The 14,845-nt window shown below is 38.3% G+C and overlaps 1 protein-coding gene across 1 annotated transcript; it reads right to left on the bottom strand.

Annotated features, from left to right (window-relative positions):
- Positions 1-13,122: 13,122 nt before the first annotated feature.
- LOC116001923 lies at positions 13,123-14,544 on the bottom strand. The gene has a single exon (XM_031241921.1). It carries the CDS (start codon positions 14,542-14,544, stop codon positions 13,123-13,125), a length of 1,422 nt encoding a protein of 473 aa, XP_031097781.1.
- Between the last annotated feature and the right edge of the window lie 301 nt (positions 14,545-14,845).

Genomic DNA, 14,845 nt, shown 5'->3' with positions numbered 1-14,845 from the left:
CACGAGAAACTTCAACCACACAAGCTAATAACCCTACTTCATCATTTTCATAATCATATGGCAAAATTCAAACATCAATAGTAAGATCTAACATGGGGCAAACACACCCCTCAACTAATCTACTCAAACATCATCAACATTAAAGAATCAAGCAATAGAAAAAAAAAAGCAAATAAATTGAAATAGCAATCTTTTAAGAACAAGAGTAGAATAGCTATACCTAGAAATTCAAGATCTATTACACCTTCATAGACTTCTTTTCCACCAAGCTAGCTAGATCTACCCCTATCTAAGAATCTATCACTAAGAATGGTTGGGAAAACTCCCCAAAGGGGAGAGAACACAATGAAATCAGATCTAGGTTAGGAATTGGGGCCCTCCTTCCAAATGCAGGGAAAGGGTTTAAATAGCCTTTCAAAAGTAAAAAATCCTGAAATCGCCCTTAATGACCCAAACCACGTTGCATCCACGCGTGGATGGGGGCGTGGATGCACACTGGAATTGATCCACGCCACCTCCACGCGTGGGATCAACGTGGTTGAGCTCCTGCTCGTTTTGCTTCTTCGTTTGTTCCTTCCTTTCAGTCTCGGGTCTTGTTCTATCCTGCAGAAATGACTTAAAACAAAGATATAGAGTCGAGTCTGCAAATTTGGTCTCATCAGAGTCTTTTATGCATGAAATGATTACAAATGGGTAACTAAACCGTTTATTAATGCCCTAAAATTGATCATAAACTCGACTATTCTTGGCGCTTATCACTACGGTTTGCAAATCTCAAACCAACTTACTGTATGAAACTTCCTAGTGTTTTCTACATGGCCCCACAAGAAATTCCTACAAATCTTGTCGATATAGTACAAATACTTACCGGAATTGCCATCGATTGCATGGTGTAGGTAGACACGGTAGCCAGAGATGATTGGACGAGAATGCTCATGCCAGCCATACTTAGGTAATTGGCTTTCCACGTTGTGAGCTTCCGCCTCATTTTGTCAATGATACTCGTGAAAGTGTCTTTTGAGACCTGTTTCTGGAGCATGGGAATACCGAGGTAACACCCAAGATTGGGGGCTAAGGGGATATTCAACTTATCACCTATGCATCTTTTGGTACCTGCATTTAAGTTGGGTGAGCAAAACACAAGGGATTTAGAGAGGTTAACCTTAAGGCCGGAGACCTTGGTAAAGTTTTTCAGGCAGTCCATCATAACTTTTGCCTGTCACTCAGAAGCTTCACCAAAAAACATGAGGTCGTCCGCAAAGAAGAGATGAGAAATACCAGTACCGCCTCTAGAAATACAAATCAGTTTCCAGAGGCCAGCGTTAACTTTGTTTTGGATATCATACGCTAGTCTTTCCATGATCAGATTGAAGAGATAAAGAGCAAGGGGATCTCCTTGTCAAAAGGCACGACTCGGTCTGAAAGGGGGTAGGCGACCTCCGTTCCACATAATAGCTATCTCGCTTTCACAAAAAGAAAAAAGAATAAGATCAATCAATCGTATCTGGAATCCAAAATCTACTAATGTAGCTTCAAGGAAAGTCCAGGAAACTCTATCATAGGCTTTTTGGAGATCCACATTTTGGATCATCAACCCTTTCCTTCCTTTTTTGTTCTTCATGGTATGAACCACTTCTTGAGTTAAAATCACATTGTCTAGAGTAGATCGTCCCGGAAGGAAACTGTTCTGGTGCGGTCCAATGAGTTCACACATAATTGGCCTTAGTCTATTGACTAGAACTTTTGAAATGACTTTGTAAGCCACATTAAGGAGAGTGATAGGCCTGAAATCAGTCGCTGTCTCTGGAACTTCTTTCTTCGGGATAAGAGTCATGAAAGCCTGGAGGAGGGCCTTATTAACTGAGCCATTGGCTAAGGCTTGGTTGACCATATTGGTAAGAGCTTGGCCGATGTCCCCCCAGAAGTGTTGATAGAAAACCGCCGAGATTCCATCCGGACTAGGGTTTCCATATTTTTTCATACCAAATATTGCTTTTTTCACCTCCTCACAAGAAGCTTCATCCACCAGTCTTTCAACTTGGATTATGTGGATTTTACAAGAGTGGTCAATAGGTGTTAAGATGGTTTCTTCTTCCACATCCGCCCTACAAAAAAGAGAGGAAAAATAGTCAGTAATATGATTGGTCAATAAGGAGGACTCATCTGTCCAAGCACCTTAGATCTTAAGGAATCTGATGTGGCTCTTATTCCTTCTGATCAAAGCTGCATTATGATAAAATCGGGTATTTCTGTCTTCCTCCCTAATCCAATTCGTTCGGGATTTTTGAAACCAGAGTGTTTCTTCCTGGTAAAAAACATCATTAAGTTCAGAAATCAAACGTCTTTCCAGGTTCTATAGAGAAATAGACGAACTAAAAGTGGTCGCACTCTGAATTCCAAGGATTCTCGCCTCCAACCATATCTTACGGAAGAAAATATTACCAAATATGTTTGGATTCCAATCCAGTTTTTTTTTGTGTGATCATGTTTATAATATGTTCGAAGGAATGATCTTGACTCAAAGCCACCTCTTCCCAGATGAACTTATAGTCATCTCTAGTCAGCCATGCCGCTTCGAATCGAACTGGACGAAGGTTTCTACTAGGAGGACTCCCTGCTCTTCAATAAAGAGGATAGGGTTGTGATCTGAACATAAACGAGGGAAAACAATCAATTTGGCTTCCGAGAAATCCATCTGAGCTTTAACGTTCTAAATAACTCTATCAAGTCTCCGCATTTGAATAATTCAGTTCCCTGTTGCTCGACACCAAGTAAAATTTGAGCCCGAGGCACCCGGATCAATCAGGTCACAGTCGCTGTAAAAGTCAACAAATTTTGGTAGGCAGCTATTATTGATAGAAAAACTACCCCATTGTTCTGTACTGGACGCAATGTCATTTAGGTTACCTAGGACAATCCACGGCCCCTAAATGACACTTGAGAAGGACTTACAATTGTCCTAGAATCTATACTTGGCAAGCACATTAGGTCTAATATAGGCGAAAGTAATAAAACAGTCTCCAAGCCTATTTTTCACTTTGGTGTGTATGGCTTGGGAATTGTGACTGAGGATCTCTAAGTCAATGTGGTCATTCTTCCAGAATAGGAGAAGGCTACCGGCAAAACCTAACAAGTCAACAATAAAATGATTTGTGTAACCTAACCTAGAGGCTAAATCAATCATTTTATGCGCCCTGGCGAATGAATCTCAAGGATGCAGAGGGCATTGGCTTTAGTGGAGTTCAGAAGTTCTTTAACATGATTCATTGTTGGTTATAACGGTGTGAGTCTAAAAGGGGGGGGGGGTTGAATAGACTCACAATAAATTTTGAAAACCTTTCAAAATATCTTAACAAAAACAAACCCTTGGAGAGATTGAACTTGACCAAAGATAAACGTAGCGGATAGGAAAGATTATAACAAATTTTAAGATCACTTTGCACGTAACTTTATCTTATGAAAATTAGGTTTGAGTGTGGCATGCAATGCAGTATGTAAAATAAAGTAGAGAGAAAGAGATAAGAGTTTTTATAGTGGTTCGGTTGTTAACGAAGCCTACTCCACTCTTCTTCACAACTTGTGAAGGATTGCACTATTTTCTCCTTAATAGTACAATGTCTCTGCTACAACGTGCTCCTTTGATCACTAAGCCCGGCAGTCACGTCTCGGTAGGTTTTTCAACTTCTTCAAAAGTCTACTCCGCCTCTTTCTACTTCTCTATGTAGAGATTGGTTGGAATGGTTGAGAATGTTTCTCCAACTTGAGAGTATTGTGATTGATCTTCTTGATTCAACACTTGAGCTTCACAAGATCTCTTTCGTAAACTGGATCGTGATTTATGAGCTTTTGAACATTTTTGCACACTGAGAGTATTTTGCTTGTTAATGCTTTTTCGCTTTTTACAACCATGTCCAAATGAGAAGGATCAAGGTTATTTATAGGTGTGAAATTTCAGATCCGTTGGAGGGAACCTGAAATTCAAATACCTATTAACTAGTGTGTAATATCCAATGGGTAATGTTTGACCTTTTGAGAATTTCAGTACTTTCTAGCCGTTTGTCCACTTTTATGCAAGGACAATTTGTCTTTTGTCTCACATAAAGAGACAATCATTTAATGCTCCTTGGGATCGTTACCTAGGATCCGTTTTGACATTCAGGTTATACCCAACCTCAAGGCTATGGACAAGACAAATCTCAGAGAATGTCTAGTGCCTTGGGTACTCGTGAGAATGATTCACTTTATCATTCTGCTATCATTTCCTCGAATCAATCAACTTTGATGGTTCGGTTTTTAAGAGTTTGGCCCTTCCATTCTTCGGCCTAATACTTCCACAGTCTTTAGTCTTCGTGTCTTCAATCTTCAAGTCTTCGGCTTGAGGTCTTTTACTCGAAGTCTTGTTTGGAATGATAAGAAGTTACTCTTTAAATGTAAGGACTCGTCTAATAACTATTTCTAGACAAGGATTCGTCATTCTAAATTTAAAAAAGACAAAGTAAAGATTGGGGGTCTCCTCGGGTCTTTGGTATCATCAAAATCAATGCTTCAGGGTTCCTAACATTCATCACCTGACTATTGGGAATGCCCCTACAATTCCATGAGATAATCTTCATGGAGAAGTATTCACGGGAAGGGAAGTTTGGCCACCTCCTTCCCCGGGCGTAGAACGAGAATATGATCCCATGTCAAATAAACGATTAACCATAGTGGTATGTTCCTTAGCAGGTAAAGAAGGACCACTAAATTGGAACATCGCAATATTTTCCACATTCACGAACCAACTGCTGGTCATATTAAACACAGCATTAAAGGAAACATCTCATGTCCTAGAACCTTTGCCTCTACCCTTGCCAACTGATTGCCTACCACCACGACCACGCGTAATGGCATTAGAGGAGTGACGTTGACTAGGTATTGGAAGAAGAATATTCTGGGAGGGATTGGCCGGGATAGGAGCCTTATCTTTAGTGCTTCCACCACCTTCGGCATTAAGGTTGTTATTCGCAGGTATTCTGGGGTTTTCTTCCTCTGTTTCCAGTAGAGTTACCAAGGCTTCAAACTGATTGCCTTTTCTCCGCAAAGCTACCTCAGGATTTTTATGGTTGACGTTGATTTTTGCAATTATCCTTTGGCTTTTGTTTCCTAGATACCAACATCCAAGAGCCGTATCTAGGCTTATCTTGTTCTGGCTCCAAAGTTGGCGAAGGAGGTTTTTCTAGTATTTTCCCTTTGCCATGCGGACAGTCTTCTTCATGATGCCAAACGACAACACAGCCGAAACAGACGATGTGAAGACCTTCGTATTCGATGATTTGGACTGCATTCCTCACCCAAACCTCAGAAATAAGAGGTTTATCAAGATCAACTTTCACCGCCGCTCTTGCAAACCTTCCTTTTTCCCTTGCCGCTGTAGTGCGATCCAATTTAAGTGGTTTTCCAACATTTTGTCATCCCGAAATTTTTCCATCGGGAGGTCCGGTAACCTCACCCAAATTGCCATCATGGAAATCTTCGTAGTTCGAGGTTTCTATTCCGGTTTCTACCTTTGAGTTGCGAGATAATTGTCAAATATCTTGTGACACCCCGAGTTAGTCAACCCTACAACCGGGAGCATCACCGCCACACCTAGGTCGAACCCGGCTAACCTTTAGCGGTTCCTCCCTAGGTGCACAGGCTAATTTTCCTGACTTACACATGCTTCCCATACACCTGTAACAACTCATAACTATCTGACTCGACAACAGAGGTATAAGTTAAACAGTCCAAACATATACATATATATATATATATATAGGTTCATGGGAGTGATAACGACATCCTTAGAACCCCAAAACATACTTTAGATACATATATATACAACCACAATGCCCAAGTTTGGCAATTGATCTACTAAGACTGCTGCAGAATATGTACACAAAAAGAGAGTTTTAGACTATCCCGACTTGACCTCCACCACCTATCAGATCATACGATACACTGGGATCTCAAACTCTCCCCAAACTAGATGCCATTCGCCCTCAAACCACTTAAGGTGATCCAAGGAGCGATCGGTGACAATGACCATAGACCATTCTCCCTCGGGAGGAGTGGGATCCCAGAGATATGGGTAATGTACAATGAACTCTAGGGGGTCGCCACCCGGTAAAACTTCTATTGGGTAGTAGCCCCACCGAGCCAGATGAGCATCTACCAGAGACACAAGAGAGCTGGATGGTGAGAAGGAATCGTCAGGAGCTAGCAGAGTGTGGCCGGGTACGTAGGGGTCCTCCCCTATCATATGCTGTACATAGACTCCATATCCAAAAACTGAGCCATTATAGTTCGGTGAAGTTACCGAACTATACGACTCATTGCTGGATGACATCTGTTAAAGGGTAACAATGAAGCACCCGTTAGCACGACGGCTAAGTAAGAACCCATAAGCTTCTCATTCATAGGTAAAGATGTTTTAACTTACCAATGGACTATAGCATAGAATGTCCTATTAAATGACATGCTTTCATTTTTGTAAATTACCAAAATATAAACAAATAAGCATAAAGTTCATCATATTCACATTACACACGCGAATTCCCACAACCATACCTGACAACTTCACGATATACCATTTCTCAACGGCAAACGTCTAGTTTCTTGGAACTAGTATCGCACATCTCATCATAGCATTACACATCTCATCATAGACATCACACATCTCATCATAGACATTGATTCAACCATTATTTATGAAAACTCGACTTAGTTTCATTTCAAAGTATGAGGCCTTATAGGAAATGTTGAATATTCCTTGTCGGTTGACCGAATGAACCTGGAACTTGGGCTTGCGGTCATTACCCAAATTCTCTTCTCGGTCCCTTGGACGAAGGTTCATTAGAATGACCCCTAGTGTGGCCCCGCCTAGGTCCATTAAAATGACACCAACCCGGAGACAACAGAGTCAATACGCTTAAGTGTGCACACCCCCACAGTCTAGCCATACATGTAACTCCCCAATTTTCAACTCTTACTTGTATTACAAAATCACTGCTAATGCGTCGCGGAAGCTTACATCTAACCAGCAGAAAACTGGGTGTTACCGCCACGCTTAGGTATCTCTCCTATACCTAAACGTTAAGGCTAAACTTACAACCTCAAAATAACATCAAACTACAACATCAATATCAAACTTAATACATAAGGAAGTCCTCCTTCCAGAGTAACTATTCTAAGATAAAGTAGACCTCAACTTGTACTTCCCTTCTGTTCAGAGCTCGCTGGGCTACAGGGGTCCACACTAATCTGCAACTGATAAGAACACATTGAAGTGTAGTTAGCGCGACGACTAAGTAAGGAAATCCAATGTCATTTAAAAGTAGACAAAGGTTTGAAAACACGCATAAGAGAGTTTTGTAACTATACCCATTTGATGAGATTTCACCTGAAAATAAGTTAACAATGAAGACTTGTACAAAAAGTGTTTAGTGAATCAACATTCACCTGTCTCTTACTTGAAATCCATCTACCTAGTTATACCCTTATATAAATTCCACTAACACTACATATATCCATTCTTAATACTATTATTATAATGGTACGAACCCATAGTCAACCATTTATGAATCAATCGATTCCTAGCACCATTCATATTAACATCCTTAATCTTACTCCTTATCATAAATTTCAGTCCATATTACAATCCAATTCTCATCGGTACTCCATAATCATACTCATCATCACAGTCATAATTATATAAGCATTTAAATAGTAATAACCAGCTTTTACCATAATAAAGTTAAAAATATTCCAATTAACACCACCATTTCCTTCTCATTTCCACCACCTCACCACAACCTAGTCTTCGACCTGATTCCCAAAGGTTCAACCTAGGCTCTGATACCAACTGTAACATCCCCAGATTTTCCATCATACTAAAAGGCATAATTAATCATAATTACTAATTTCCCAAAACGGAAGCGCATAAAATCCAGAGGTGCTACTCCACACCTATGTTTATTACAACTTAGATGCTAAGGTAGTCTTTACATCTACTATCCTTATTAATACATACTATTACTGCCTTACATCCCAGTAATATACAACTCAAAAACCATAGTGATCTCTATCATCAAGAGTAGATCCATTTTCTCTTCTATCGCTCTCGGATATCAAGATCTATTCCATACCTGAAATTCATTTGGAAAACAGAATTAGCACATAGTGCTAAGTAATCCCTACTCCACCGTGTAAAATCATGGTTTTGGAAAATAGTTTTATTCTTTGTTTTCGAAAAACAGTTCATTTCACATGATAACCCATTTTCAACAAGATTTCTCATATAAGAGATATTCATTTCCTCATTATTGTTTCAAAGAAAATATGTGCCAATAATCACAATTTCCACCTGTATACACAATATCATACTCATAATCATACCCATACTCATACTCGTACTCATAATCATATAAACATTTAAATAGAAATAACCAGCTTTTACCATAATAACGTTAAAGATATTCCGATTAACACCACAATTTCCTTCTCGTTTCCACCACCTCACCCCTCTAGATGCTCACTCTTCCACTTCCTTTGGTTCTTCTACACAATCCATAAATTATCCACAACATACATAATATTAGATCCTTGAGAACACTAACTATACTAAAATAATCAGTAAAATAGGATTTTCTTACCTCAAAATTTTCCTACAAATCCTAGGAAGTATATAACATTTTCAAGAAGATAAGGTAATCTTTATGTCCACCAAAACCTTTTTCCACCATGATATTCATGAATTTCTTGATAAAGTATGGATATAAAGAGAACAAAGATGATCTTGATATGGAAAACCCTAGTTGTTGAAGCTTGAACTCAAGAATGAAGATGAAATATTCTCTCTTGTTTTCCTCTTGGAAATTTCGAATTTTTGAGGGGAAAATGGATAAAATTGAAGACTTAAGCTAGTTATATCAACTCTAAAATAATATAATAATAATACATGGTGAAAATTAGTGACATGTGTCACTTTCTAGTGGTAAGTAGAATAAATATCTTAGCTTATACTGACCGGGATTGAAACAGATGAATTCTCAGTAGAAAATAATCTAAATCCAAAAATTTTGAAACCAAAAATTTTATCTCAAACTAAACCTCAAAATNGGGAAAAATCGGTAAAGTATTTTGATCCAATATTTTTTTATATACATGTAGTTTTATAAGTGTAGAACCTACATATAAAATTTCATAATTTTTGGAGTAGTATAAGTATGGTTTCCGAATTATTTTCCAAAACTGGTCCAGAGAGAAGAAAATTCCGGACAGCACACTGCCAAGGGAAAAAATGGAATTTTCTGTGTTAATTCGTGAACCAAAATGACCAAAACTTTTTATGGACATCAAGTACTATGAGTTAGGGTTCTACCATAAAAATTTCAAGTGAAAAAGAGTTCGGGAACTATCTTTACCGGCTCAATCTTTCAGACTGCGCCAAGCTGAAATTTTCTTATAAGGAGGTGGTATTATGTATATGAAACCTATGTATATACGTGTAGTATATATATTTATGTGTGTAGTATATATATATATATATATACACGTGTGATGTGTGTGTGTTTAAACTATATATATATATGTACATATATGAGTATATATGTATAATTAAATAAAGGTTGTATCTCTGTATATATGTGCGGTATGTGTACTTTATGTGAGTATGCATAAATGTGGAAAATGTTATGTTAAATGCATATATACATATGTGTAGTGTGATGATGGGAAATGTGTTGAGCAAAATGTTTTGAGAGACAACACCATACACGAAGGTAGGTTTATACTATTTAAAGTGTGTTATGTGAGAAAGTAAAGAATGAGATAAAATGAAATTATGGTGTGAGGTTGGAGACTATTCCTTTTAACATTCACAATGGATTCACAAACATTGGGCCCTGAAGTGATTGGTGTTAACCACGTTGAGTAACCTTGTAGAAACAGATCCAGGGTTACTAGAGCTAGTGACTAACCTGCGGGCTTGGAATCCCGACAAGGGGTGTGCACACTAAAGGTCCTAGATCTGCTTCCCCTAGTTGGAATAACTAGGTTGTGGTGAGGTGGTGGAAACGAGAAGGAAATTGTGGTGTTAATCGGAATATCTTTAACGTTATTATGGTAAAAGCTGGTTATTTCTATTTAAATGTTTATATGATTATGAGTACGAGTATGAGTATGGGTATGATTATGAGTATGATATTGTGTATACAGGTGGAAATTGTGATTATTGGCACATATTTTCTTTGAAACAATAATGAGGAAATGAATATCTCTTATATGAGAAATCTTGTTGAAAATGGGTTATCATGTGAAATGAACTGTTTTTCGAAAACAAAGAATAAAACTATTTTCCAAAACCATGATTTTACACGGTGGGGTAGGGATTACTTAGCACTATGTGCTAATTCTGTTTTCCAAATGAATTTCAGGTATGGAATAGATCTTGATATCCGAGAGCGATAGAAGAGAAAATGGATCTACTCTTGATGATAGAGATCACTATGGTTTTTGAGTTGTATATTACTGGGATGTAAGGCAGTAATAGTATGTATTAATAAGGATAGTAGATGTAAAGACTACCTTAGCATCTAAGTTGTAATAAACTTAGGTGTGGAGTAGCACCTCTGGATTTTATGCGCTTCCGTTTTGGGAAATTAGTAATTATGATTAATTATGCCTTTTAGTATGATGGAAAATCTGGGGGTGTTACAATACATGAGTGACGTAGAGACTCGGCGAATAGACTTCGCCAAAGTACGAATACAACCGTACATATATCAATGACGACCTTCGGTAATTATAGCCCGAGGTAAAAAGACAACAAGGTCCTCGTAACTTCTTGAAACTAAGGTTTTATTCATTTTAAACATTCACTATTCTTGTTCCGACAATACGCTCAACTTTCCTACTTATACACTCATTAACATATGTATTCAACACGTGGTACATAATTCCACATATCACGACAACAACCAACATGGCATGATTACACTATCAAATTCTTTTCTATACTCACAACGCACTTATTACTTATTCATGTTCACAACACATAGTTCACATACACTACCTATACTCATATATATATATATATATATATCCTATACATACGGTACATAATATAATATATATCCATAGCATGTAATTGATAATATAATATATAATATAGATATATAATAGGTATAGGGTACATGATATAATGTATATGGATAATACCTATATTTTTCAACAATATATATATGTTACGGTATATATATATAGTATATATATAATATGTATTTTACTACTACCTATATACATATATTATATCACACACACATACGTAATATATTTATATACCCCACAACACACATAACATATATATATATATATATATCCCCTACATACATAATATATATATATATATCACGCTGCACACACATACAATATATATATTTATATATATTACTCCTAATTTTTATGTACAACATGTCCAATACGCAAAAAGTTCATAAATTACATACAACTTCATGGATTGGAAATTAATTCACCAATTACCTACTTTGAGTAGCTATAATTCCAACTTGAGGGGTAACTTACCTCAATCTCACTACAAACACAAGAAATTCGAAGATTGAAGCTCGGGATTCAACCTTTGCTCTTAAAATCCTAACATAAAACACAATAATACAATTATGGTTCAACAAAATTCTACCCAAAACTATGAACTAGGAGTAAAAACATAACTTTTAACCGATTAAATATAAATTTTACTGAACAAATCGCGATCAAAGCTTGAAATTTTGCTTCTCTCTCTCTCTCTCTCCCTCTCTCTCTCTCTTTTTCTCTCACGAAATGGAATTGCAGTGAAGGGGAATGAAGAAATGAACTTCATTTCTTCATCCTTATCATATATATACATATACGTAATATTACATACATAATAATAATAATAATAATAATAATAATAATAATAGTTATAAAATATGGATGATTATCCACAATTGTAAATATAATAATAATATATATAGATACTTATCCATCCAAATCTATATAATAATAATATTTCTAATAATAATAATAAAATATGGATGAATCTTATCTCATAAGCTTGGTACCAAAAATATTAATATAAATATTTTTGCACAAAATAATCCTTTGAGATAAAAATTTTACAATAGGTTAATTTCAAACAACATCTGGACCCCTTTTAAAACAATAACTTGATTCGAAATACGTTGGTCCAGAGTTCGCGAAACAACCTTTGTTTTGAAAGGTACATAATTATAACGAAATATTTTTTGAAAATGTTTGGATTTAATAATAAATCCGAGATAATCTTAATAAAAAGAAATTTTGGGTTTAAAATTTCGGGGTATTACACCCTACCCCCCTTAGGAATAGTTTCGTCCCCGAAACTTCCTTCCTAACACATAAGGTCTCAACACAGCCAGTCATACAACCACACATCAAGACATTCAATATACAACAGTTAATCAAGCACAAATAGACAATCAAATCTATGTACGCCCGCTCCTCTTAACTGGTCGAATAGGTTATCAATTCGGGGCAATGGGTATTTATTCTTAATTGTGACTCGATTCAGTTCCCTATAAGCGATACACCATCTAAAACTCCCATCCTTCTTCGTCACAAATAACACCGGTGCATCCCAGGGCCATACACTGGGTCTAATAAATCCTTTTCTCCCCAGTTCTCCTAGTTGAACTTTCAACTCCTCTATTTCTTTGGGCGCCATTCTATAAAGTGCTTTGGAAATAGGTGATGTTCCTGGCATCAGGTCAATGGTGAATTCCACTTCTCTTTCAGGGGGCATTCCCGCAAGATCATCGGGAAACACGTCCGGAAATTCACACACAACTGGGATCCGACTGATCTCCAGTTTTTCTACTTCCATATCCTGCACCAGACAGAGGTACACTCCATACCCCTTTTGTGCGTATTTTCTCAGCCTACGCATTGTCATCAGTTTTGGTTCGGGCTCCTTCTCGATTCCTCGATATGAAACCCTTTTCCCTTTCGGTCCTCTTAACAGAATTTTCTTTCCATTACAAGCTATCCTAGCTTTATATTTCGCTAACCAGTCCATTCCCAATACCACATCTATACCTTCCAACTCAAACCGAATAAGATTCCCGGGACAGTTAACCCCCCCGCTATCTCTATAGAAACCTTCTCATATATGTTCTTACAAGCTACTACTAGTCCTGAGGCAGTCATTACGTTAAGGTTTAACCTAGTAGCAGATCTTAACCCCAATTTATCAGCAAACATACAAGAGATGAAAGAATTCGTGTCTCCTGTATCAAATAGAACTAAACCAGGCACAGAGTTTATTAGGAAGGTACCAGCAACGGTGTCGCTTGCTTGAGCCTGGGCGCTATTGACAACGAAAATTCTCTCCTGGCTTCCTGAATTGCTGGTCCCAACTGGCTGTTTTCCTCTATTGTTGGTAATATTGGAAGCAACACTCGACGGTCTCCCCTGACTTACTTGTGGGACATTATTCCCTCTGCCATTTCCACCGCTAAATTGTCCCTGCCTCGGTTCTCCAGTAAACCCTTCCCCTTGATTCAGATTCAGGGGTGGATTCAGATAGCGCCGTAGTTGAATAGGGCAGTTCCTTTGTGTGTGCCCCACTCGGCCGCACTGGAAGCATGTAAGTTTCTCCCCTCGACAGTTTTCACCAGGGTGGATCCTCCCACACCGTGGACATGGGTAACCCCTTACTTGGATTACTTCCCCCTTTCTTTCTCCTTGCCTGCTACTGGCTTCTCCAAAGTTTGGTTTCTTGCCTTCAAGTTTCGATTTCCCCTGCTGCACCTCGGCCTTTCTCTTGTTTCGGCCGTACACCTCCTGCTGATCCAGGTGCACTTGATAATGGTCCGACGCCCGTTCATATGCCTCTTTCAGGGTCGAACACATAAACGGTGCAAGGGCTCTTCGGTTATCCCAGTCCATGCCGCGCACGAATCTTCTGGCCTTACTCACGTCATCCGGCACGATATCCTGGGCGAATCTTAGCAGTTCTATGTACTTTGCATAGTACTCCTGAATACTTGCCCCTTTCTGTCTCAGCCTTAGAAATTCTTCGCATTTAATTCCTCGAATTCTTTCAGTGTAAAACTGAGCCCTCAATGTTGTTTTGAAGTCTTCCCAGTCGAAGTCTGGTTCTTGCAAAAGATCAGGCCCAGTTGTAGTCCACCAATTGTCCGCAGCCTTTGTGAGGTAGTACACAGCCGAGGATATTCTCTGATCCGCAGGGCAGTTTACTGCGTCCAACAACTTGTCAAATGTTCTGATCCACTCTTCCAGAACCACGGGATCTTCTTCTCCGGCATAGGTCGGAGGGTGTCTGCTGGCTATTGCTTTAGCATAATCTACTCGGGGTTGAACTTGATTTTGGTCTGGAGCCTGCTGAGCCATCATGAACTCAGCCATTCTTTCCATCATCTGCACCATGCGATCTATGGTAGAGGTTTCTTCGTTGCCCGCAGGACTACGTGTTTCTGGTCTAGGAGGCATATCTACTGAACAAGCAATCAGCTTCCAAAAGGGTTAGAATTTCGCAACCTAACCACCCCGAACGCAGCATCGTATCTACTCAATTACTATACTACAACGTCACTACTCACTTTACCACATTTATCAACAAAGTGCTACAGTAGGGCACTATAGTCAATAGTGTATCCTACTCTTCGAATCATCAAACAATCACAATTACTAACAACAAACACATACGATCATTAGCAGAGATTATATCACACAATACACAATTTTCAAGATTATATGCAGCAATGATAGGTGATCCCATGTACCGCTATCC

The sequence above is a fragment of the Ipomoea triloba genome, chromosome 1 (assembly GCF_003576645.1).
Source record: "Ipomoea triloba cultivar NCNSP0323 chromosome 1, ASM357664v1".
NCBI classification, from domain to species: domain Eukaryota; kingdom Viridiplantae; phylum Streptophyta; class Magnoliopsida; order Solanales; family Convolvulaceae; genus Ipomoea; species Ipomoea triloba.
The sequence above is the reverse complement of the archived record's forward strand: the minus strand, read 5'-3'. Positions and strand labels throughout refer to the sequence as shown.